We start from the raw sequence: 27,531 nt of genomic DNA, 5'->3' as shown, positions 1-27,531 counted from the left end.
GAGTGAGTATGCTGAAAGGAGTTCTGCAGCACAGCTGGCCCTTCTGGTTGTGTCTCCAGGGCCTGGTGCTGTGGGGACCCTCAGGACAGAGGAAGCTTTGTCAGTGCTCATCCCACCATACTGTGCCTCATGACACAAAGAGGTGGTGTACAGACAAAAGGACAGCTGCAGAAAGATCGCAGGCCCAGGTACCACACAGACCTGGGGCCAATTCCCAGCTCTGCCTCAGATGAGCCGTGTGACTCGGAGCAAGTGGCTTGATGGACTGTACTTTCCTCATCTGTTCAGGGAGGTTCATAATGACCTCGCAGGGATGTTGTGAGGAAGACAATTAGCGGCAAAGGGCCCACCTCAGGGCCTAGGGCGTTAACTGTCAGGATGGGAGTTAAGATAGCTAAGGACACCCCAGGCAAATGACACCCCCTGCTCCTCCTCCCTCCCTCCCTTCCTCATAGCTGTGCTGGGGAAACAGCAGCTACAGCAGCTGGAGGATCTGGCCAGCCTGGAATTCTTAGTCAGTTTCCCCTTTCCTGGCCATGGCTGATAAGTATATCCTGCTGGATAAAAATACATCCACCCTTACGGTAAGATTCGCAGGCTGGGAATTGTCTTAGCACCCTCTCTGGCCCTGGGGAGTCTTAGTCTACAAACAGTTTTAGGAGTGGCTGGGGGTCCCGGGCAGCACCAGTGGGCCCGGGACTTTGCTGCCCTGCTGTGCTCTGGGTCGGATAGGAGGCTGTGACTGCTGCTGGGGATGCAGCAGCCTGGGCTAGGTGGTGGGGATGGCATGCGAAGTGTGGCTCCCATCAGCCCTGTCTACAACCAGCGGCCCTGACGGAGCTGAGACAAAAGCCAATAACCAGCACAGGACTGTGTGCCGGCTGGGGCTCTCGGTACCAAGGCAGCTCATTTACTTCTTCCCACCACCCTGTGGCCTGAGGTCCTGTCACTGTCCCCAGGACACTGAGGCACAGGGGTAAGGAACTAGCCAAAGAATGAGTTGGTGGTGCAGACTGGATTTGAACTGCATGCAGTCTGGCACTGAACTGGTGGGTTGAGTCCTCTTGAATCTAATTTAGAAAGGTAGTTCAAAAGGCTCCTTTCCTGATGGTGTGAAGGAGATCTGACCTGCAGGTCCCTCCCACACAGACCAGCACACACACAGGGGGTCGATGCTGAGGGCCCCCTCCCCGCACACACCAGACGCGAGGTCACCCCAGGGACGTCGACAGGGCACACCACCTGGGAAATGAAGGTGGACCCCCCAGTTCCTCAGTCTTCCCAAACACACAGCATTCACAGTGTTGATCTTTTTCTTTTATTTGCTCCCTATGTTCTATCCCTCCTTTTAGTGTTGAGATAAACATTACAGAGTACAAACCATTTCTAGGAGTACCATTCGGTGGCATTTAACACACGCACAATGTTGTGCAAACATTGTCTCATCACCCGAAGGAAACCCTGTGCCCTCAGCAGTCACTCCCCATCCCGCTCCCTGCCCATGGCCCCAGCAACCACTCACCTCCTGCTGTCTCTCAGGATTTGCTTATTCGGGACTCTGCATATAAACGGAACCCTACATTAGATGGTCCTTTGTGACTGGCTTCTTTCACTCCGCAGGTTTTTCAAGGCTCAAGCATGTGTCAGGGCCTGGTTCCTTTTAACGAATAGTAATAGTGCATTGCGTGGATGGACCACATTTTGTGTATCCACTCATCCACTGCAGGATACTTCATTAGGGCTCTTTCTTCCTCTTGGCTAGTGTGAATAGTGCTGCTATGAACACTCACGTACTAGTATTTGAGCCTGTTTTCATTTCTCTTGGGTTCATTCACTTAGGATTGGAACTGCTGGGTCATGTGGTAACTCTGTTTACCTTGTTGAGGAACCACCTGTCAGCTTTCCAGTGGCTGCACCGTTTTACATCCCCACCAGCAAGTCATGTACAAGAGTTCCAACTCCTCCACATCCTTGGCAACACTTACTTTCTGTTGTTGTTGTATTATTATCGTTGTTGTGAGTTCTAGTGTGTGTGACATATTTATCCTTCACTTTGAAAGCGTTGGTTTTCTATAATGAGGAATCACTGCCTTCACCCTTCAGACAAGGAAATCTAGGGATTCAGTCTCATTTTAGAGACAAGAAGGGAGGTGCTGAGAGGTCTCCTGGTGGGTGAGGGGGCACAGCCAGGATCCTCAGTGCTGCTGGTGGGGGGCCTGCACACCGCAGGGCAGAGCTTTGGGCTCTCCGGTAACTCCAACCACGCCCTTCTGCATCCAGCCGTCTAGGGCACTGGTTTCTGGCTAAGACGGAGATTAAAGAAAGTGTTCCACAGCAACCTTCGCCCTCCCCAATGATGACGAGGTTCGCAGACCTTACAACCTCCCTATGGAAGGCAGAAACAAATTAAAACCAACTTCCAAAACAACATGCCCTGCTGTACAACTGGAGATGAATATCCCATTTCTTCTTTCCATGTGATTTTAGGAGTGATTCCGGGGAACTTTACAGATGTAACTTCAACATCACTGGTAGATTCTCTAAGTTCTTTGCCCCTTGCCTTCAGGGGAGATCTGTTTTTGACTGTTTTTTTTTAGTACCACTGGTCTTCGTAGGTTCACAGTCTTTGGCACGGTAGCAAGAAGAATTGATAGAGAATTCTAGTTCCCCAGATGGAATTTTCCTATATAACTACACCCTTGACATCAAGGTTCTCAATTGCTCTCAAGTCTCATCTCTTTCTTCCGAGGAGAGGAAATGAGAAGCTGTGTGGTAGGGAAGACGGTGTGGAGAGTTATCTGACAGGGTTGGAGGACACCAAGGCAGTGACCGGGAGTGTGGCTGCCAAGGGGCCAGAAAGCTGCCACCCAGCTATTTAAGTGGTAGCATAAAAAAGGCAATATTCCAAATTCATAAACCACTGTAAAAATTAGAATCAATTAGAATGCCTTCCCCATCAAATTGTTTTATTAGGTTAATTAAACAGCTTAAAGATGATTCATTTTGTTCCGTACCCTTCTAGAAAATATTTCAAGTTTTAAATGAACTTCCAATACATAAAACAAAGTTACTTTACCATACACAAATTTCAGATCAAAATACAACACTCTGGGTCTGTTTTCTTACAGTTATAAAATCCAGTCAATACAAACTACATAAAAAAGATAAAACACTTTCACTGGTCCTTGGTACAAGAGAACAGCACAATGGCGATGTGTCCCCGAAGCGCGAGTCCTGGGCTCGTGGGAAGGGACCGACCCCGCAGATACCCCCCCGCACGTAGACCACGCACATGCTACACAATGGAAAAAAGTGAACATATCCTTTTTGCATCAGTTATTACTTGTAAACCATAAAGCAACTTTGTAAGAAAGGTTACTAATTCAAAATTACTTCAACTTCGCTAAATTTCATACAAGCAAAGAAACAGAAAATTACTCCACAGAACAAATACATAGGAACCACAGGACGTCCGAGGGGCGACGTCTTGGACGAGCACAGTATTCCTCTACCACACTACCGAAGGGGGAGCGATAGTACAAGTTGCAACCTCCCGGTATTTTGAAGTCTCTGTCCAGGATCTTTCACTTAGCTCACCTATTTTTCATTGCAAACCCCTGTTTTTCAGTAGTAGATGTCTCCTTAAAGATCAGGATGCCTCATCATACACAATACAACCTAGCCTGAGTACATCCCCAAGCAGACTTCCCAACTTGGAATCTTACTAGGTAATATTAAATATTAATACGAATTAAAACTATTCTGTATGTACCATGTAAGAAGATACAGAGATGTTCATTAAACAAAAGTCTGTGTTTAACAGGGTGAATTTTGATGTGGTGTTTTGGGAATTTGGTATTTCTGTGGTATTTATAAAAATGTCCTTATGGTACTGAATGCAACAAAATGACACATCAAGAGGGCACTAACAATGGGTTCTTGACAAGTGTGGCTGTCACATATTTGGCACCTGGTACCACAGAGGCACCAGCCAATAGGAGCGACACGGGCCATTCACTGGAGATCGGCCTCGAGTCTGCGAGAGCCGGCCTGAATTACAATCCTGTCTTAAGGAATCCCCTGGTAGCTTTTTCTCTCGTGGCAGAGACATCAGTGCTAGGAGACAAATGGATGTGCACGTTTCATGGGTGGGTCTCATTCACAGACAGACACAGCGAGATACAATGAAGTCTGCCCGAGCCTGCTGAAGGCGCTTCTGCAATAGTTTCTGGTGAGGATGGGAGAAAATGGGAAGGGAGGGGAGGTGCCTTTTTTAAGTCTGCTGATCACCCCCAGTTCTATGAATACAAACTGCAGAATTGGCTGCAACGGTTGTTCAAAATTTCTGCCGAAGCTGTGATTATTTTTTGATGATTGTCGCAGTTCCTAAATGGTATGATTCAAAACAAAATGGGTATGACTGTGTCAGTGGTGACTTGAATGGGTGCAGGGGTGAGGAACCAAACAAAAGCTGTGTTACAGATGAGTCAAAATGAAAAGATCCCGTCGGCAGAAAAAGCCACTGATTAGTTATTACGCAAGTTTCCTAAATACCTGTGCTTTTCTCAACCAAAGGCCACCCAACACGTTCCCACCTAAAACGATCTAGCCCATGGATTTGGGGTGATGTTTTCAGGCAGAACTTGAGTTTTGAGGTGCCATATAGGAAGACGATGCTATAAACTCACATAAACCGAAGGCTTGTTTTTAAGCTGATGAAACCCCTTTGCTCCATACACTACAGCCTACATAATTTTTTTACAAAGCATAAGAGTCTAATTCAATGAGCATATGCTAGATTAATGATAATAATAAATTTTTTCTCGGGAGTTTCTTCTGCAGCAAAAACCCCTTTTGAAAAAAATATGAAAAGGTCTCTCTTACTGTAAACAAGCAATTCTAATTTCTGACTCTGTACACAGTTTGGAGTGCAGTGTTTTTCAGCCAGAGCTAAAGAAGAGAAAAGCGAACAACAGCCTTACTCTGCTCTGACAAATACCGGCTAGACTGGTGCGGAACCCACGTGGGACATCCTGTGCGGGTCTGTGGACGCCCTGGTAGAGCTTGTTTACACCAGTTTCCAAGAGCTACCCGGCCCTGAGCACAACTCTCTCCGGGCGATCTGGGCCCACACAGTGCCTCCCGGCCGGTGCTGAGGTAGTACGTGTGGTGTCTGGAGCGCCCCCTCCTGGCTCAGGGAGGAGCCTTGAGGGCCTACAGGGCAGATGTGGGAGGTGGAAGCCACCTGGGCCCCAGGGAGGCTGTCCTAGTCTACAGTTGCTTAAGGAGCCATATATATGTAGTTGGTGATGCCTCAGGTAGGGAGAGGCTCTGGGCCCCCAGTTCTCACCTGGCAGGAACAGAGCACAGCAGATTCTGGGAAGCTTCTGGGTCCTGGGCCACAGGTCTGGTTCTCTTGTAGCCAGGACATGCTGGCTGTGGAAAGTGCTAGTCACAAAGCCCAGGCCAGGGACTCCCAGAAGATGCCTTTTTAAGAAATATTATTAGGCTAATGATCTGGGGCACTAGAAGAGCCCACCCCCCTTTAATACATAATTCAAGCGGTTAAAAAAATCAGGCTAAGAGAGTTATGGGGTGAGGAACAGAGGGCAAGGCGGGAATGTGATCGCCAAGAAAAGTGTGTAAAAGGAGTACTCTTAAACATGACCAAAATCATCTCTTCCACTTTGACGAAAGTCCCCAAACTGGTAATAATAAGTGCCAACCAGTGGAAGGGCCTATTTCCTCAGAGAGATGCCCCCTAGCAGTCCCTGTGGATAGGACACAGAGGAGAAACAAACACAGTTCAAACCAAAGGTTATCATTAAGTGAAGACGCCTTAGGAAAAGGGGAGAAAACACATGAGGAAAACAGACGGCTCCCTCCCGGGGGCTGGGGTGCACATCTCCGTCTGTGCCTGTTTCCGGTTTCAGGGCAGAGCCTTCCTAAGGCAGTGGGGTCAGGAAGATATACACAGGGGGGCACCCTCCCTCCTTAGCTGAGAGCAGATGGCACTGTGCCTTCACAGAAGAGGGGGAGACCAACCAGGAGAGGAACCAGGTCCTGTGGAAACTGTTCTCAAAGGAAAGAATGCAATTTTTAGTTATCAGCTTTCCGAAATCTGCAGAGGTACTAAGTGATTAAAAAAAAAAGTATAGAAAAAGCAAGAATCATTGTTTTAGTTGACAATATGGTTTCAGGGTAGTCTCTAGAAATATCTTATGAAAGTTCTGCTGAAGATAGCAGGGGCTGTTGGCTAGTGGCCACAATAAAGAGATAGTGAGCTGGCAGGTAGAGAGGAACGGAGGGGAGCAGGGAACAAGGGAGAGAGTACAGGTTAAAAGAACCAAGACTCCTCCTCAAAGGCAATGTAAAAGTTAAAGTACTAACATTATTATTTTTTCTTTACTAAACTGTGCACAGAACCTCTTGTTTGCAAGGAGCTTTGGAGAGCATCAGCCATACCCTGGCATAACACAGGGGTTCTCTCACTGAGCGAGTCAGAGCTTCAGGGAGTAGCCCTTGGGAGCCCTTTCACGGATGGGCGTTCAGGACCCCAGAAAGCACCATTTTACCATGAGGCGATTCCACCTGCAAGTTCTAAAACAACAAAATTCTGTCTCCTAGTTTCTGCCCGCTGGCCCGAGCCAGGCACTCTGCAGCAAGCCCATCTGTCCTTTGAAAGGCTTCCCTACAGGTCAGGGCCTCCGGCTTTCGAAGGTTCTTGCTACAGCTTCTAGAGTGCCCAGAGCTCCAGCTGTCATCAGTAGGGTGGCCTCCAGACTTGCTCTGGCCCCCCAGCGTGCGGGGCCTGGAACTGACAGCTAAATACAGTGGCCGGGGGCCGAGCCACGTGGCCCGCGGACGGATGAAAGCAGCAGAACAGACTTCCTTTTCTAGTCACTGGCCCCCACAGAAACATGTCCTGTTATTTTTTTAAACACTGGCTTATGTTCAAAATATCAATGATCAGCCCCCCAGCCCCACCATTTCTCTTTCTTTTTCGATTAGGAACTATCTTCTCTGAACCTAGACAGAAGACTTTATATTTAGCTATTTTCTTAGACTGTAAAGAGCACTGTAGACCCAAACACCCAACACTTAATCCCTCCCAGCACTTTTTCTATCTTTTACTTTTTTTATGAAAGTGGCTAATAAAAATGTTAAAATTGGACACTGTTAGAGGACCTCAGTCCACATGGACAGGGACCCGGTCTCACTGACACTGTCTGGGTGTTCAAGCTATTCCATCTATTCCTCAACTTTTTTGACCCTATTTCTACTTCCTTTTTTCAAAGGAAATTCACAGAGATATTAAGAATGACTTTATCAAATGCCTTACTGAAATCAGGATAAGCTGGGCACGTCACATACTGATAAATCTACCAGCCCCATAATCTGAACTGAAAAGTGATACTAGAAAAGGATAAAAGGATTAAGTAGTTCACTTTTGTATCTGTTAAATAACCCTTCTTTTTTGAAGGTACAAAAGTTCTACTCACACACACACACACTCACACCAGAAATACAAATTTCGTTTGCTTCTTTTTAAGTTTTGCATTGTGTCCAAGTTAAGAGAGCATCGTTTAGGTCTCCTGGCCTCCAATAGAGATCTAGAATATATCCAGTTTATTTGACCAATACAGTCTACTACTTTTGATATTTTAGGGAAAAAAGAAAAATTCAACCTTGGTAAAGAGTTTTAAGTATTACTACAGGGCTTCATTAGGCAAATTCTGAATCAAGGGTTACTCATAACAACTCTAAATACTGTAAACACATATTTTGGGATATTTCAGCTATCTGGAATCATCTTAAACTTAAATATTAGAGAAAAAGAAGGTGTCTAGAAAGTAAATAATCTTATGGACACAAATATACATTTACTTGGGTATCACGTGAGAGCAGATGTGAGCATGAGGAGCTCACCAAGGCCAGGGAGGCTCAGCACCCCGCAGCCCCTGCCCCACAGGAGCTGATGTAATCAACGACCAGAGGCCAAGATGAGGGTCAACGGCAGCCACAGTTATAACCACCACCACCACCCTTTGTGTGCAAGGCCCCAGTGAGCCGGAGCTCTCACCATCACTTCCCCTAATCCTCACAGCAGCCCTAAGCGGTAAACACCCGTTATCCCATACACCTGAAGGTAGGAAACTGAGCTTTAGGGTTCAAGGGCTTGCAAAGGTCACGAAGCTGTCAGTGGTAGAAGTTTCACACCCACATGCACCTGGACCACAAGCCCACACCTGCTCGTAACCACTGGGTCTGCTCAGGAAAGTACGTCAAATGTTTACAGGTGGTTCCCTCACAAAAATAATCACAATACAGTTTGGAGCTTTAAAGGGGCATGCCTGGGTTCTCTTGAAAACCACCCAGGGAAATGTCTCCTGGCCTGCTGCCAGAGCCACAGGGTGCTGACCTGCTGTCACCTGAGAAGCAACTGCCACTCCACTGTCAGGAGCAAGCCCCGTAAAAGCCTCTAAGAAGCACAAGCGTAAAAATGAAATCTTATTAATGCATAAGGAGAGTTAAGTTTTTAAATTTTACCCCCTACATGAAGTTATTCCTAGTACACTAGATTTTTAGGAATGGGCATTACGCCTCTGGGCACTATCCCTAATTCCCATAAGAAATCACTCCTGAAAGGTCACATCTGTCTACAAGAACTGATGGGCCTCACAGCTTCCCTCAGCGCCCAGGTAAACTAACAGGGCCCCACCTGTGCCACGTGGAGAAGGCACATACAGGAGGAAGGGAGGGGCACTTCACCAACACATGGAACGAACCTCATCACTCGCAATTTTAAGTATAATGTAATCCTATGTTATTCGGCCAACCTCAACCCTGTACCTGGGCAACACTTCTAGTGGCGCATTTTAAAGCCCCAGGTTATCAGAAGTAAAAGAGAAGAAGAATGTAGTCATGAACCTATATTTTCATCAACATGAAAGACTCTTGGGAATCAAATTCATGAAAATACATTTAATAGCTCCTCAAACTGCTCAGGATAGCACCTTACAGAAAATGAAAAACAGTAGCCCCAGGCATCTCAATTCCAAACAATGGGTCAAATTACAGACAAATTTCTTGTTTGATCCTAACAAGGATGGAAATCAAGCTATTTTATACAGCAGTGGTGTTGAAATATACTACTTTTCTACGTTATGAAAACATAGTCTTTTAAAGACTCTTTAAAGTTCAAGTTGAGTTTCAAGTAATCACTTTGCAGCAGCTCTAGGAGAATGACTATTCCTCCTGATTAAAAGTGCCTTTTTTTTTTTTTTAAAGCAGTAAAATGGAAAATACGCCTTAGAGAACTGTATTCCTCAGGGCTTCCAGGCTTTTGTCAAAGGACAGAATGCGTTGAATTCTTCTGAACTGGCAGGGGATCAAGCACAACACCACATAATGAGGTAGCCGAGAACAGAGTTTTTCCTATCAACACTACGAGCAAGGGAATAAGTGCATGTAATTCTCATCCAGCTGAACAGGAAACATGATAAAGCAAGCTTCAGAGAGTCCTATTTAAACCAAGTTCACTGGTTTAACTTCAAAACATATGACCCAAGGCTCTTAGGTGCACCTACTGTAATTGTCATTGACGAATAAGAACAATAAAAATAAAGTGTTTAACAACTTACGATTTGTGCTGAAATGCTAGAAGTAAACTTCTAATAAGTATCACTCAACAACGAGAAAGCAAGATGAGCCTGCACTGCCTTGGGGTCTGAATTACTCCAAGGGGCCTTCTATGCCCAAGGCTCCTGTCAACTGGCTCGTCTCTTTCCAGCTCATCCCAGCAGTGTGTGCCCAGGGCCTGACCTGGCACCTTCCGCCTGCTTGCACCTTCTCTAATTCACATCACAGCAATTTAAGAATTTACAACTTTGTTGGGCTAGGAGGACATTAACATCAAAAATTATAATTAGCCCAAATTTCAGTTGAGTAGCAATTTAAAAAGCTTAGTTTTTATTTCAAAATAAAAGAGAAGGCAACAGACCTTTCCCACTAGATAATTATGTAACATTGTTTTAGATATTTGACTCTCTACAACTTTGTTGTCAGGTATTTGAAGGAGATGGAATTTAAAAGTCAGATCCCTTGGAGAGCTTTGATGATAGAATTAAGAACAAACTTTCCTAAACTGCAGGCATCAGACCAGAGACTACAGTCGTAACAGGGGCTCCTCAGACATCACATAAATGGCACTTTTGTAATGAGACGAAGTTGGTAGGTTTGTATGTTTAAAGTTAAAATGATAATAGATTTCCTTCTGAAAACTACAAAAAAAAATTAAAGTTATCAGCTGGCTTGCCCAAAAAACCCCCCAAACCCTCTCTAGTTCAGTACTACTGAGCCTTCACTGCCAGCAGGCAGGACAAACTCTCAACCTGAGTTCACGTTCTTCTCAAACATGGACAAGTGGGTTATTCCTCACCTGTATACCATACATTTCTATAATTTCTGAACTGGCTATAATGAATATTCAGGGATTACTAAACAGCTAGCAAAATACTTTCCTCAACATTCTAAGACACAATTTCCTTTCCCTTACTCATTACTGTACATGTGGCAAGAAAAGGAAGTATACATGAAGCTTCAGCTCTTTTAAAGTACAAGCAGCTTCTCTTTCAAACACACTTACTACTTCTGTTCTTACAGACTTAGTAAATTCTGAAATATCCTATAGCTAACTAACAAAGAAAACCAAAGGTCTTTCATTTTATATCTGTGCAATTTGCAAAAAATCCATTTGGGGGTTTAATGATTATTAGATGATTATAAGAATCCTGTCTGCCTAAGAAAATTAAGTGAGTCTAATAGGCTGAACGGTAAGACGATGGTCCGGAGGCCTGGACTCTGCCTGCGGTGTCCACTCCCGCGTGCAGTGGAGTGAGGCTGCATCTAGGGGCCTCAGGGCTGCCCCCTGTCCAGGGCGAGCACTGCGCCTTCACACAGAGGCAAGGGTCAAAGCAGTACGTTCTGGAAAAGATTCTGAGCCCCACATAAAAAGCAATAAATAAAACCCAATAGTAAATGTGAAAAACGTTGTTAGGCGTGCTCAGCGGAGGGTCTCGAGAACCGCGCAGACCAGATGGAAACCACAGAGCGGTGTGTCACGTGGCAGGCACTCTGCATTTCTTCTTCTGTGCTGGGCTCCCACTTTATGAGGCCAGCCCACCTGTGCACAAACTTTCTCACTTAAAATCCAGCAAATTCTAAGTCCCTCTCGGAGGGTACTTTGCAGTCCTGTGAAACACATCACTGGGGGCACAGCACACCACATTCATTGGTCCAGGCGTCACCGACTGCCTGCTGTGAAGCTGGGAGTAGCAGATGACTAAGGTGCGGCCCCTGCCCCCAGGAGTTTACAGTCCAGAGGGAGGGCAGTGTTATACCTGCCTCACTGTTAAGCTCCCCAGAAATCCAAGCAGAAATCTTAGTAGGTGCTCAATAAACATTTGTTGTTTAAACCTACGGCAGGCTTTTCTACACCACAGTCCCCTCTCTCACTGCCCCCCCCAGGCTCACAGGCTTGAGGGGGCAGCCACTGAACAAGAGCAGCCTCATCTTTCCCTTCCACCAGGTGCTTTTTAAAGGGGTTGGGGGTCCCAGCACTTGTTCAATCGATACAATGTGCAGTGTAAGTGCACCTTATTCTCGCCCCAGATGGTCAAATGTCTTCATCTGACCAGAGGAGGCTCCTCTTGAATCAAGAAAGCCAATGTTCTGGAAGATAATATTGCAGTTTTCAGTGGTCCCTGGAAAACATTCTGGGATCCTGGTTTGGTTCGCTCAAGTAGGAACATATCAAATGGAACCCCAACGGGCCAAGGCAGCTAACAATTTCCTCTAAAAGCCTAACTTACTGCCATGGGTGACTGAGGCGCCTCGGCAAAGGCAGCCCTGCCCTCACTGTGTCAGTGTAAGGACCGCGGATCCTGCGCGTTGCCTAGGGAGCCCCACACTTAGAAATGATTGAAAAAGGCACTTCTGAAGCACCACTGAAGGAAGTGCCATCACTAAAGTGGTAGTGCGACAGGGCAGAACCCTTTGATGCAGACGACATGCGTCCAGCATCCCCCAAATGTGCCTTTTTGGTTGTTACAGTTTGAAAAAAGCCTACCGCTAGCTATTATCTTCTCACAGCAATGAAATAATAAATTAATGAAATACACAATGAATTTAGAAATTTCTTAGGCCAAATCTTTATAGCATACCAACTACTAGTTGGCAAACGGTATTGTTAATCCCACTAAAGAAAAGAAATGCAAACATCAAGTAAAACTACAAACTACAAATATATCAATATTTACACTCAACATGAGTTTAACACAGTTGTATGAACTGAAGGGCCACAGGCTCAAGAATTTATCAGAAGCACCAGAAGACAGTAATATATGTAGTTTGGAACTACAATTCAAAAGTAAACATATACAAACGGACTTACCAAGTCACGCGCGCACATGCACACACACACACACACTCTCTCTCTCTCTCTCTCTCTCACCCTCTCTCTCTCTCTCTCTCACCCTCTCTCTCTCTCTCTCACCCTCTCTCTCTTACATCTCTCTTTTCACACTTTTTCCTCTCGCAGGATATAAGCACTATCAGAAACCCCCCATAAAACTTCATTTTAAATTAAACACTTAAAATCTTTGAAAAATCTACATTTGGATGTGCTAAAGAAATAAACAAACCTACTTTAGATTGTAGCACAGGGGAGATCCTTTAAATATACTCACTTACTCTAACCTGAGACAACTTCCTTCTGTTGGTGGGATAAGGAAAATAAATTGCACTTCCCCCAAAGATATTAATTTAAAATTTTCAGATCTAGCCTCAGCCGCCAATTCCAACATACGCCTGGTAAAAGTGCCTCATGGAAAAAGAAGTATCAAAAATTGATCGAGAAAAGATGTTTCAAGTCATTAAGTGGAATGTTAAAACACAAACCTGCGTGAAATGAGTTAAAATTTATTTCACAATACTGAAATAACTGTAATTTACAAAAAAGGTCATGAATAATTTTGGAACATAATAAAATTAAATACATCCCTACACTTCAACAAAATATTTTCATATTTATATATATATGTATATATATATTAAAAATCAGTTTGGCACTTAGCAGCTTTTATTGGCTGTTGCATCCCATACTATGTGGCAAATTTATTTTATAAAATATTCCCTAATTTCTGCAGCTATCATGTCAATAAACTGAATTAAAAAACATAACTTTATAAAACAAAGTGCAGGGCACTGACAGTGTTGCAGTAGGGACCCATTCACTCCTAACCAATGAATTCTCTCCTTGGAAAGGCCTGGCATAGGCTGGGAAGAATTTTAAACTATGGAAATTTAAAAAAGAGAGAACTGCTGATTGTCACGGCTTTAATAAGATACCAATTACTGCTTTAATGTATCTCAACTGCAGCTTCTGAATGCCAAAGCTGTGTTCTATACAAGATCCTTTACTAAAGAAAATCCACTTTTTCAGCAATTTGTTTTCTCTAAAACTAATACCTAATTGCAAAAAGGAAGTTTTCTGTCTTTGTAGTGGCCGTGGAGCTGGCTTTGATGAAATACCCAAAGCGTCACTGGGAGAGTGTGCAGACGACAGCTGACCCACATGCAACACAAAGGAAAAGGGCCGGCTTTGACTTACAGACCCAACTGGACTGTGCTACTTAAACGTGTGGCAGACCTGGCCTTGTGCCTTTGACAGAGAAGAGAAAAACCTCATTCCTTCTTTCACCAAACTCTTCTGCCAGAATGGAGAGTAAATGTGGCACACGTAACGTTCTTCAGAACCGCCACGGGCAGGGCTCCCCTCAGCAACTTTGATAGCACTGTGTTGACTTCTAGTAGATATTTAAAGCGAAAACGAAAACAAAAACCTCTCACCCATTTTTCTGTTCATGGTGGGGAAACACAGGCGACATTTCACATGCATGTTAATAGCATACAAACATTCCATATAGGAAGTTTCCTAAAGAAATTCCTGTCCTCAAATTTACAACCACCAGATACATTTATACATTAATCTTTAAGACAAAACGCTGCTTCTTAGAGCCATACTCTAAGAGAGGGGGAAGAATCTGTAGGAAACAATTAAAAATGAAGAATTCTCTATTATTAAATTGATCAGAAATCTGATATTGCATAAAATTCAAATGGTGAAGTAATCAAGCACTCTGAAGTCCTGATTTCACACTAATGTGGTCTAATTTGAACAGAAAACAAAGTATCTTACAAGAGAAACGCTGCTAATGACAGACCTTTCCCCGCAGTGGGACATGGGGTAGAGTGTCACGGGAGTGAGAGATAGGAAAGGAGGAATTTGCTCTACTGTGAACAGAATAAAATTAAGTTGAGGTAGTTTATTCTACCAGCCAAACTTTATCGTAATTTGTCTAAAACCCTTACTAGTGAATGGCATTGAGGATATTCTACTACAAAGACTCGGTTCTGAACACATGTTCGCATTCTAAGACAAGTTTTCAAACCCTAAACAGTAGTAAACAAGACTCTGTGTGCTTTCAGACAGATTATTTTTAAAAGTTTTGATCCCATTATATTTTGTCTGGACAGTTTTTGTTTGTTTTTTAGTGGTTTTTTTTTGTTTTTATATTATTTTTTTGTGGTTACAGCAGACCATTATTATTTGTCTGATTCAGGTCTTTCTGTTATAAAATCTCCTCCTCTCTAATCTGTTCATATTCATAAAGTGGTTTTGATTAATTGAAGGGAAGACTGGCACTGCCTGAGATACTTCACAACTCCAAGAGTACTACCCCAGAAACTATGGCATAATGTACCTTAATCTAAATTAACAGAGAAGTTAGCAACTTCCTTTAAATTCATATGAGGGCTGCAACCTGCCTCATTAATTTATTGAGTGTTACTAAGATAGAATGTCATCAAAGAGAAATTTTATCTTAGTTTCAATTTATCATAATATAGTTTAAAAAAGATTCCTAGCACAGAATACTAGTAGTAAATGGAGACTAGCTGGCATACCATCCAATCTAACATTTTAGGCACAATCCTTAACTTGTTGGGCAGGGTTAGGCATAATATTTCCTTCCAAGTGCAGCACAAAAGCAGTCTTGGTATGTTTGGATATGTTGATTTGCATATACGGATTTTTGTTTGTTTGTTTACCAAAGCCAGGTACACAGCATTTGTACCTTCAGGAAAAATGCACCTTAGTATTTTAACTTCAATATTTTACATAATACCGATTCCCACCTCCCTCTTCCTTTTGACACTGACTAGCCTCCATTTGTCTACAGACACACCTAACTGGAGGAACCGATTCCTCCCAGGTAGTTTTTGAACAGTTACATGTTCTCCCAAACAAGAGCTGAAGCTCAGGCGTCTAAGCATTATAAAACCACCAGAGTTACCATACAAAGCCTGGCACGCAGAGCAAGTTTAGGCTGCCATCTCGGTCCCCCTTGTGTAAAGCCATGTGACGGTGCACTTGGTCAGGAGCTCTGCTTCCGTCTGCCTCCTCTTCAAGGTGAATGAACACGGATGCGAAATAAGCCTTGCTGAAGCTGCAGGCGGAAAAGCTTGCAATTTGCAATACGTAAGGCTGCACACCCAGTGCGGCGGAGGTCGGACGGAAGGAGTGGCTTAGTGTGGTGCCAGGTTCCAGTGCTTCTTTTAAACTCGCGCACGTAGTCGTAATTAGTGCCTGAACCACAAAAATAAGCAGTGGTGAGACAACATGCCTTGGAATCACTAGGAAACAGTTATAGCAAAAATCAGCCTAAGGTTCTTACCTGTGTCAAGATCTCCGATAACATAAATACTGGCTCCTATGGGCACGGCTCCATAAACAAAAGAGGAACTGGCGGGGATGCATAAATTCTGGTCATGAAGATAGATCCACCTGAAAACAAACAGAAGGACAGACTTAAAGGACGACTACCAACGACAACAAAACTTGGTGAGCCTCCAACAGTACTAGGCACTGTGCCAGTAAATCTCCACTTCCGGGTAACCACTGATTTGCTTCCTGTCACTTTAGGTATTAGTTTTGCCTGTACTAAAGTGTCATATATATTGCATCATAAAGAATATGCACTTTTCAATATGCTCCTTTTGTTCAGCATGATGTTTCTGAGATTCATCCATGTTGGTGCCTGAATCGATAACTTGTTTCCTGTTATTTCCAAGTAGTATTCCATTATGTGGACATACCAGGATGCGTGCGCCCACTCACCTGCTAGTGCTCATCTGGGCAGTGTCCAATTTTGGTTATTTTAATGAAGTTGTTTTGGACATCAGAGTGCAAACCTTTTTTGTGAACTTATGTCATAGACTTGTGTGGTTATATAGCTAAGGATGTATTTCACTTAAAAAAAAGCCTGTTTTTTAAAGTGTGCCATTTTGCATCCTGATTAGCAATGTGTGAGAATTCCAGCACTTGGTATCAGTGCCAGCTTCGGTACTGCCGGTCTTTCTCATTTTATCGAGCTTAATGAATGCTGTGCTCTGAAGAGTAATGACCTTAAACATCTCTGCATGTGCTTACTGGCCATTTCATATATCTTCTTTTGTGAAATGTCTGTTCAAAGATTTCCTCACTTTTAAAATAGGGTTTTCTGTTTCCTCATTGAACTGTGAGATTCTCTCTATTTGTGGGCACGTGGCCCCTGTTAGGTACGTTTCACAGACATTTCTCTCAGCATGCAGACTGTCTTTCCATTTTCTTAACAGGGCCTTTTGAAGAACAGAAGTCTTCCACTTTGATGAATTCCAGTTCATCCTTTTTTTTCTTTTCTAGCTCATGCTTTCTGTGTCCTTCTAGGAAATCGTTGCCTGCTCCAAGGTTGCAAAGATTTTCTTCTTATGCTCTTTTCTGGAAATTTCATGGTTTCAGCTGTCACATTTAGGTCTTATGACACATTTCAAGTTAATTTTTGTGTATGGTATGAGGTAAGCGTCAAGGTTTTGGGTGGTTTTTTTTTTTTTTGTATACCTATCTAGTCGTTTCAGCATCATTTGCTGAAAAGATGTTTCTTTCCCTACTGAATGGCCTTGGCACTTCTGTTGAGAATCAATTTAATTACCACTAACAGGATTCGGGGCTCCATGAAGAAGTGGCTGATTCCACAGCTCAGTCGGAAAACACAAGATGAGCCTGGAGCATCTTGCACTGTCAGAGCGAAGTGCTTCAAAAAGGAAGGGGTGTGTCAAACAGACACAGGAACCGATATGAAGTAATGGCCAAAGCTGGGACACATCAAGCCACAAAATAATGATAGTATTAGATTTATAACTTAGAATCAAAGAAACACCCATGAGTCCATACTGATATAAATAATTGAACAGTTAAAAAATAGGGAGAAGGGACGGGTCTTCTTTACAGAATTCCAGTTAATGGAATGAAAGATAAAGTCACCACGAGGCGAGCACGATGGTAATAACTGCTGCGGGCCGGTCCACTGCTGGGCGCTAACTTAGTGGTGAGGGTTTGAGGAAAAACAGTGTGCGCATATTCTTAAACCCTCTCTTCCAAGATACCACTCTAGTGATTGCAAAGGCAAAAATAGTAACTTCACAGTGGGGAAACCCCACAGACATCGCTTCGACCAGGGCATCAAGGTTAGCACCACCAGTAATAAGACAACATATTGACATTGCGTCCTACCCGACGCGGTGCGGAGACAGGCACCGCACCACGGCTACGGTATTCCTGCCCACAGCCTAATCCCAGAAACCATTAGACAAACCCAATTTAAGAGACACCCTAATAAAAAACTGACCAATAATCTTCAAGGATATCACGCACAAAAGACCAGGGAAACTAGGGTGCTATCAAACACTAAAGGAGACTAAAGAAACACAGCAACCGAGTGTAATGCCAGACCTTGGACTGGGTCCTGGAGCAGTAGGAGAAAAGATAACAGTGGACAAGCTGGTGAAATTCAAATAAAGTCTGTCTTTACTTAATAATATTGTACCAACGCTAATATCCTGGTCTTGATACCTGTACCATGGTTATGTAAGATGCTAACATTAGGAGAAGATGAGTGAATGGCTTATGGGAACTCTATTTTTGCAAGTTTTCTACAAGCGTAAAATTATCCCAAAATATAAGTTAGGGTTTTTTGTTTGGGTTTTTTTTTTTTTTTTTGACTTAATGATGTTCACTTAAGGTAATCTGACCAATTTCCCTTTAATATAAAGGCACAACCAGGTCATAACTGACCTCAGTCAGACCTTGGGAATGCAGCTAAACCATTGAGAACACCCAAGTCCAGGCCGACACTCGCTGTTGGAGCATACAGGTGCAAGGGCATTATTGCCCGGGATCTCTGACTCTATGCTATGAAGTGTCCAGTAAGCCAGGGGTGTAGGTCCCGAGCACCTCGATGCTAAATACAAATGTAAAATTATCTCACTAAGAACAGCACTGTTATTTCAATGACCATTCTTCTAAGACTGTTATAAAGAAGTAGCTTCCACATTTAAATTTTAAGAAACATGGGGGCAAAATGATTTGTGCAAGATCCTATAACAAGTCAGAGGCAAAACTAATATAAGCTGTCATATTTTTTTCCTTTTTTAAAAAATTTTTATTGTTATTCAATTACAGTTGTATGCCTTTTCTCCCCATCCCTCCACCCCACTCCAGCTGAACCCACCTCCCTCCCCCGCCTCCACCCTCCCCCTTGATTTTGTCCATGTGTCCTTTATAGTAGTTCCTGTAATCCCCTCCCCACTCCCCCCTGGCTATTGTTAGATTGTTCTTAACTTCAATGTCTCTGGTTATATTTTGTTTGCTTTTTTCTTCTATTGATTATGTTCCAGTTAAAGGTGAGATCATATGGTATTTGTCCCTCACCGCCTGGCTTATTTCACTTAGCATAATGCTCTCCAGTTCCATCCATGCTGTTGCAAAGGGTATAAGCTCCTTCTTTCTCTCTGCTGCATAGAATTCCACTGTGTAAATAAACCATAGTTTTTGGATCCACTCGTTTGCTGATGTAGCTGCCATATTTCTAAACACCTTCATCTACCACTGATTCGTCCAACACCTGAATATTGACTGGAATCCAACAGTTCCCTGGGGCTGAGAATACAGTTTGGCCTCTGCCCCCAAAATGCCTCATATTAATAGGAAAAGTGAAAAATCTAAGAGCTCTCATTAAAAAAGTGAGAACAGGGATCTGAACAGACCTTTGAAAGAAAGTCTGGAAATGTCAAACTACAATAACTAACGGGCTTATTCACATTTTATGTTTTCAGGGCTAAACGTACATATGTAAACCCTGACATTTAATCACTTCCTAGGCTCTGAATCAAACCAGCTGAAGAGCACCGCTGTGCGTTCCCTGTGTGCAGCCAAAACGTGCTTGCAGGGCCAGCGCCAGTGGAGACACACACACGACTCTTCGGAGCAAACCCATTACAAGGCCACGTGGGCACTCAGCAGGTCCACGGTCCCTTCTAACGTAAGGCAGGTATGACTACATCATCTACTGAAAAAGCACATCAGGATACAGGATATTTTGGAATGATTTTGTAGAGTTGAGAATCTAACAGAATCCTTCCCTGGAATAATCAATGCTGGTTTATGTAAATGATCTACCAAATTTGGTCACTAGGTGATCTATTTTATATAACGCTGAGGCTTCCAATGAAATAAAACTAACATGGAAATTTAACTGGAACATATATTTGCTGTTGCTTATAAAACAGGTATAAAAGGTGCATGGTTTTCCATTTCTTTTTCTACCACGTACCCCCTTGCTGACCTTGGGCAATGAAGCCAAGCCAGTCTCTGTTTCGTCATCTGTAAGCAGGGATACCAGACACCATCACCTACCCCAAGTGACTGTTGTGAGGATGAAATGAAACTCCCAACATGAAGCCCTTTGCATGGTGTCTAGCACAGAGCAGGCATCACTGAGTGGTAGTAATTTCTGTAACGAATAAGGCAGCATTACACCTTTACTTACAAGGTTTTTAAACACAAGCTTATCAGGACTTGGAGGCTATAATGACGACTCTGCTGTTAACTCAGAAGAAAGAATGCTCCCTGAGAATGACACTTTAAAATCTAGCAGAGCTCCACAGCGGTGAGCTTCAGAGGGAGGAAAGCAGGAGGGGAAAGACAGGCGAGGAGGTAGAGAAGGAGGGAGGGAGGGGGAGAGACAGGAGAGAGAGGAAAAAAGGGAGCGTTAGTGAGGTTCGGCTTTTAGGGAGGAAGGATCTCTTCACAAGCTGATCCTCCCACAAGGACAGCTACGGGCTCTGGAGCGTGAGGAAGAGCAGGCAGGTTTGGGGAGGAAGCTGGAGGCTGAACAAGCACCCCACAGGGAGTGTTTCCATTCTTCCGTAGCTCTACCCGAGGGCGGTGGCTTGGGGCAGCTGAAACCCGGAGAAACCTGCCATCTTCCCGGCCACTGGAATCAAGGCAGACAGCACATCGTGGAGCGACCAGAGTCACCGAGGTGCAGTGTCGGGGGCCTCGGAAAGGTGAGAGGTAGAGAAGAGTCCCTAATTTACGTGCATTCACTTAGCTCAAGTCTTTGAGTGACCACGGGACCACGAAGACTTGTAAGTACGGCTTGAAGAACCGAACTGTGAGCTGCCGCCTGCTGTGGATGTGACAGCTGCAGACGGAGTCTAACCAAGTCCATTGTCTGCTGGGCTCTCGGAGCAGCACTCCGGAGCAATGAGGCCCCAGGGCCTCAGCAACGCTCTGTTCACAACGTCCAGGGCGCAACCGAAAATTATTCAACAAAAGAAGAGCCAGAAAAATAAGAACTCATCCTCAAGGGAATAAACAACCAACAGATGCCAACTCTGCAATGACTCAGATGCCGGGATTATCTACCAGGCAGGGACTTGAACGCAGTTACCATGCTGTGCTCAGTAAGGGAAAGGAAAATGTGTGTATGGTGAAAACACAGGAGGCTTCAGCACAGACATTTTTAAGAAAATAAGAAAAATTCTACCTGAAGAATTTAGGAAAGGAGGGGCAAAATAAACCCTAAGTGCAAGGAAAGAAACAACACGGACAAAAGCAGAAGCCAATGAAAGGGAAAACACACAAAGGAGAAAACGAAAGTCAAGCGCTGGCTCCTTGGAAAGATAAAGGCGGTGGGAGGCTCTGTCTACAGAGGCCCTGGAGCAGCACGGGGCTGCTTTGTGTGGTGAGCAGTGAGGAAGCAGGCAGGATCTTCGGCAGGTGCAGGAAGATCAAAGCGACGCTCATCATTCTGAAGCACACGCCGGTGAGACGCTTTTGAGAAGACTGGTTCGAAGGCTGCTGACACTGCACGCGGGGAGGAGAACGCTCTGCGACCCGAGTGGAGAAATAAAGGTGGGTGAAGGTGAGACACAGTACAGTTTCAAAAAGAAGAGAAGACCGGACAGCCGATGAGACGTGAAGCACAGCAAAGACTCAAAGATGACCTTTTTGGAGGGTGGACAACGGGGAGGTGTGGCATTAGTAAGTAACAGGAGCACAAGGAACAGAAACGGAGACACTGCCCTTCTGACGTAGTGACTTGTTCCTACGACTAGGTTTAACTTATGGCAATTTCTTTGCTTTCCTTCAAACAGTTTGTGTTCAGTCAGAAACACAGAAAATAATAAGATATGGCATTTTTCCAGGAAAATTTTATCCTAAAAATAGGGAACAAAGGCAGGAAAGACAAGAGATTACTTAAAAACAATAAATGGTCTCCGATCGAATACAGATTGTTCATCTGGCAACAGTTTCCAACGAATGCAGATACAACATACTTGGAAACATCTGATAATCTTTTAAGAAATAAAAATGTCATTTTCTTTCCACATATATTTATGGGAAAGCCTACATTTTTAAGGCAATAAAGTATGGTAGCTGAGAAGGCTGCCTCTGGGGCCAGAATGTCCAAGTTCAAATGCAAGCTCTGACACTGCACTTGAGCACATACTTAACCTCTCTATGTTTGGGTTTCCTTATGAGTAAAACAGGAATAAGAAAGTATCTATATCGCAGAGAGCTGTTGGGAAGGTTAAATGAGTTAAACGTGTCAATACATGGTACTTAGTGGTATGAACGTGCTTAATATTACCTAAGCAAGTAAGAATCTATACAGCTGAACCTTGAACAACACAGGGGTCAGGGCACTGACCCCACCCCCACAGAACTGAAAATCTGTGTATAATTTTGACTCCCCCAAAACTTAACTACTAATAGCTTACAACGTGTTGGCTGGAAGCCTTACTGATAACATAGTCAATTAACACATATTTTGGATGTTATATGTATTTATGCTGTATTCTAACATTAAAGTAAACTAGAGAAAAGAAAATATTATTAAGAAAATCATAAAGAATAAAAAACATTTATGGTACTGTATATATTTATTGGAAAAAATCTGCATTTAAGTGGATCTGCACAGTTCAAACCTGTGTTGTTCGCTGTTGGTGAACTGTATGCTGTATCGACAAGAGAAACTAAGCTTTCTTCATTCTATTTATGAACACTGAAGAGCTTAGAAATAAGAAAACTAAAGATATGTGAATTTTATTTGGAAGTGCATTTAAACAGCATGGAAGGAGCAATTCTCTTATGTTTAACAATTATGAACTGAAAGCAATACATTGCATTCAAAGCTTATCAACTATAAATATGAAACAACCTGATAGAAATATAAAGGTTCTAACAATTTATAGCATGCCAAGGGCAGACTGAGAGACTTTATAGCCACATTTAAGTCCCACACAATCAAACCAGGGGCAGAATAAGGTAAAATCATAAGCAATCTTTATCATCCCAATGAGTGACAGCTCTCTAGCTTGCACTGTCTACACAGTAACTCAGCCACTATAAAAAAGGCTTCTGTCATCACTTTATCAGAAACCAAACACACTGACCCCTGCTTGTTAATGAGGCAGGGCAGACTGTCTCGAGATTCACTGGGGAAGGAAATGAATACACTACAATTACACTTTGGTACTCGCTGGCTTCAGAACTCATCAAACCCTGTACTCGTTGCATTTTGATGAGAAAAAAAATGTTTCATCACTTGTCGCTTGCTTGCCACTCCACGCCCCTCTCTCAGGACGCATCTGTCTCACAGTAGTTTGGTACTGGATGGTGGTACTCGTTGAGAGTCCCAAAACAAATTAACAACAGTACCAAGGCACCACTGTCCTTCACACCTTGGACACTCAGCCCTCACAGTAATATGTTAAGGAAGAGAAATGTAGAAAAGTCCTTGAAATTTTGCCCCCTCAGCCCCACCACAGCAGACATCCTCTAAATTGCTCTTATACTGTGTCTAGTAAGTTTTCCCAAGATGGCTGACCCTTGTAATTGAAGGGGAAAAAAGGCTATGAAAATATCCTAAATTAAAAATACATTAAGAGTTAGCTAACATTTATACCTCTTTCTAAAATCTTGGTAGCTGCTCACTGTCCTAATCTAAAATAATATGAAATTAAACATTACATTTTGGCACCCCCTTCTGGTCTATGACTGAAACACTATCACACGATTAATTTTAGCGTGGCAGTTTCCCAGTAGGGTTTGAACATGTTACTGCAATAAGAATACTGTTTAGCGGTTATAACAATAATGTGTGAGAGCAGGGACGAGGCGGGAGGCTGGGAAGAATATGACCTCGTCTACAGGACACACGGGTATGTGGCCGCCTGCCAGAGGTAGTCTCTGGCGCCACACTTCACCCACTTAACCAGCATTTTAGTGAGTGTCTGCTACAGGCCGGTTACGATGCCGAAGCTGGGATTTAAAGCTGGCTGAGTTGGACCTTGCCCTGATGGAGCTTCCAGTTAGCAATCACACCAAGGGCAAGATGTGCACAGCACGTACACAGCTGAGGGATCACCGACTGCGGAACCCAAACCAGACCTCTAGGGAGCGATAACTGAGGAGAGCTGTGAAGAGGCCAACTTAACGGGATAAATGTGGGCAGGGGAATTTCAGGCAAAAGGAGCAGTGTAAAAGCACAGGGCTGTGACAACCAGGACATACTTGAGGGAAAAATGACACTCAGTGGGACTCAAAGGAAGCATCTGGGTTGAACAGTAGCAGAAAGAGTGTATCACAGAAGGGCAAATACGTGAAGTGAAGGGGTTTTAACTTTTTCCCAAAAGCCACAGGGAGCCAATGAATGATTTTAAGCAACGAGGTGTCAAGGTCTGATCTACGTTTTAGAAACACTTTCCTATGATTTCCCTTTAAGTCACCAATACTTCTGAAGTCACTGAATCAATATCTCTTATGCATTACACGTGTCCTGAACAGAAAGGATAATTCAATGAAGTCACTCGAAAACAAAACTAAACAAAGCTAAACATGACTTTTAAAGGCAAAAGAAAAAGCTGCAGAAGCCATGTGAAGCCATTTGTAATTACCTTTTAAACTCATCATGGTAGAACTCTGACTTGCAAGTCACCATCTCACTGCCCTGGATGTCCTCACGGCCTCGGACGCCCCCAAACACGTACAGCTCCATGGCCACTCCACAGGCCACCGCTCCGAATCTGAAAGGCCACACAGAGCCCATGAGGCATTTGGTTTACAACCCGTGACCTGGGTCCCTGATTCCTCTTCTGCTGGTTTTAACTCTGTAACATTCAGTGTTTGGTGAATATGTGGATTTTCCTCTTTCAGGAGATGGATATCCATTTATTTTTATATAAACAAAATCCCAAGTGAAAACAAAGGTTTGTCTGAAAGAAGAGCAAAGGCCAAGTGTTCAGGGGAATCTGTAAAGCCCACACGTGCGTTCTCTCACCTTTTCTCTTTCAGCGGACAGATGGCCGTCCACTGCTGGGTCCGCGGGTCATAGCATTCCACAGATTCAAAAAGTTTTCCATACGACCCTCCACCCATGGCATAGATTTTCTTTTTCATAGCTGCATAGCAGCCAATCTGAAAGAAGAAAGCAACAGTGGGGGAGGCAACAATTATTATTAAAGTTAGATTAATATTCACTTATCTAAGAGCATTACAAAATATTTGGAAAAGGATCTGATTTCTAATAGTAAAACTATGGTGCTTTCCAATATTATAACACAGGATTTTAAAAATGAGAAGAAGAGCAAGATAATACACATATTGTTAATTTTCAGAAAAGAATCAAGTCCATCTAATATTATTTCACTAAATATGGTAAGTAAAGAGCCCTCACTTCATAAAGGAACTTTCCAATCCCTATCATTTTACCACTACTTATAGATTCTAAGATTTAGATTCCATGGGGTAAGATGTCACTCAATTCTTGCCCACACGACTTAGTTAAAGGGGACAAGCAGTGAGAGGACGTTTGATGAGTATGTCCCAGCACCTGAAGGCGCATGTGCGGGTGGCACCGGACACAGCTTGGCTTGACGACGAACTCCCTGTCGGCAGGAGGGCACACGGACAAGGGCAGATGCTCTAGAGCGTGAACGTGAGCCCTGGCTGTTTCATTCTACCCAGTAAGCAGTGGCAGTTCTCTACCTGCAAACTAATGCTTCTCCCCATCCTGCATGACGGCCGAGAAAACAGGTTTAGGAGAGGTGGCTGCTTCCCAGGTGACTGCACCTACACAACGTTTATCAAGCGTAGGCCTGGGACAGAGCAGGGCAGCACAGCACGCACCCCAGGGTAAACGGGCACACACCCCGTTTCCTACCTGGGTGAATGGCTGATGAGAACAACTGCAAGCTGCCCAGAGAGGCAGAATTCTGTGACATTACTTTGTTTAACACCATCAGTTGTATTAAAAGGCATGTGTAGATAATGAAGGAACATTCATTTTAAAATCCAGTTTTTAATCGTAAGATACAGCTCTCACCTTTCTAACCATGGTCAAATCAGGTTGCTTTGTCCAGGTTTTAGAATAAATATCATAACACTCCATGGAAATTAGCTCTTTGTCACCATCCTCTCCTCCTAAAATGTACAGCATTCCATCTATCTCCACAATTCCAAAGTTGTGTCTTCCCTGAAAAGACATCAACCATCATATCAAAAGCTGATACTTATGCATTTAGTAAAAACTACAGACATCATTATATGCCAGAGTTCCAGCAAAGAAGTGCCATGCTCAAAGCCCTCTCTGTCCAATATTCCTGCTTTCTGTAGCAGCTCACTCGTCTATCACAAAAGACAGAAAACTCAAGCCTAGGGATTTCTCAAAGCAAGGGAATTACCTGCATGGTAAATTCATGGTCAGAATCAGTACTTTTACCCACAACAGCTCACAACAGGAAAAGAACTATTAATTTTTGGTTCATAAGGTTATCTGTGTTTGGTCTACGATTGTTTCCAAGTTGACGCGTGGAAGACAAGAGCCACAGCATCGGGACTGCCTGTGGCAGAGAGGCCGTGGGAGAACAGGTTCTGCGAAGGCTACGGGCAATGACAGAAGCCTGAGGCATTCCACATTATTTGTCAGTACTTTCTTAGTGTCCCCTACGTGCCCAGCACTATTCTAGCACTGAAGACAGAGTTCTGAACACAGGTAACATCCCCTGCTGTCAAAAGAGTTTGTGTAAACAATTTAAAACTTCCTACTATGTGAGAAGGTGCTACATGGTATGAAGGGAAAGAAAGGAGGGGAGGGGAGACAGGAGAGCTGCAGGGCTGGAGGGAAGGCTGCCCCGACAAGGTGCTACCTGGGCAAACACGGAGGGAAGCGAGGAGCATGCCACGTGGGTATCTGGCAAAGATTCTGAAGTAGGAGCATATTGAGAAGGTCTGAGAGGTCATGAGGTCAGACTGAGCAAAGGGATGGCCCAGAGAGAAGAGCTGGGAGGCCGAGCACTGGTGTCTCAGGCAGAGCAGCCCGGTAGGGCTGCTGTGCTATTTTCTTATACCCAAATGGAGAACAAACGATCAAAAGTGTCAGAGGGAAAAAAGAAAAGCGCTAAACAAATGAAAATGTAACGTTTTACCTCGTTCATTGGTGGCAGTGCAGTCCATGAATTTGCATCTGGGTCGTACTTTTCTCCAGAGCTCAGGGTCTGCTTATTTTCATCTTGACCCCCAAATACAAACAGAAATCCTTCTGCAAAAATCAAAGGGGACACACAAGAAAGTTGAAACTTAAGTCCTCAATATCCATCTCCTGTCAAGTATAAATGCCATAGTTGTAGAGCCAGTATATGGAGAAACCTTCTCTGGTAACAATGGATTCGAGATCTTTATCAGAGTTCATTTCTTCCCCGGTGAGACAGCCAAGTCTGTGAGTCACCGTGACCATTTCTTAAGTGTGTTTTAGTGGAGTCCCACCACCTTACAACGTAAAAGGAAGACTGATACCACCCACTCAAGTCTCCAAACAGCTCTGGGTTATCTGAGTTCATCTGTTCTGGGAAACTGTTCAACTTTTCTTTTAATGGCTTTGAGGGGATGTAAAGGACAGAAATCTGAACCCCAGGCCCATAGAAAATATGTCTTCTGGCAGGAAAGCCTCTGCAGAGTTCTAACCAGCAGAAGCAAACAATAGAAAGTAGCCTTGCAAAGATTTCAAATCTCAAATATTGGAATAATAA

General features: G+C 43.7%; 1 protein-coding gene across 2 annotated transcripts in view; it reads right to left on the bottom strand.

Moving 5' to 3' along the window:
* Positions 1 to 1,304: 1,304 nt before the first annotated feature.
* Positions 1,305 to 27,531, bottom strand: part of GAN (gigaxonin) — a 67,485-nt gene continuing 41,258 nt past the window's right edge. For both annotated transcript variants that reach the window (XM_024556046.4, XM_045191852.3), the window contains 6 exons: positions 26,932 to 27,044; positions 25,830 to 25,979; positions 24,786 to 24,922; positions 24,403 to 24,531; positions 15,798 to 15,907; positions 1,305 to 15,709 (listed from right to left, as the gene is read on the bottom strand). In XM_024556046.4, the coding sequence (XP_024411814.2) occupies positions 15,528 to 15,709; positions 15,798 to 15,907; positions 24,403 to 24,531; positions 24,786 to 24,922; positions 25,830 to 25,979; positions 26,932 to 27,044 (821 nt within the window). In that variant the 3' untranslated portion in view covers positions 1,305 to 15,527. The remainder of the gene's footprint in view (positions 15,710 to 15,797; positions 15,908 to 24,402; positions 24,532 to 24,785; positions 24,923 to 25,829; positions 25,980 to 26,931; positions 27,045 to 27,531) is intronic.

This window comes from Desmodus rotundus, chromosome 12, assembly GCF_022682495.2.
Source record: "Desmodus rotundus isolate HL8 chromosome 12, HLdesRot8A.1, whole genome shotgun sequence".
NCBI classification, from domain to species: domain Eukaryota; kingdom Metazoa; phylum Chordata; class Mammalia; order Chiroptera; family Phyllostomidae; genus Desmodus; species Desmodus rotundus.
This window is presented reverse-complemented; position numbering and strand designations above follow the sequence as displayed.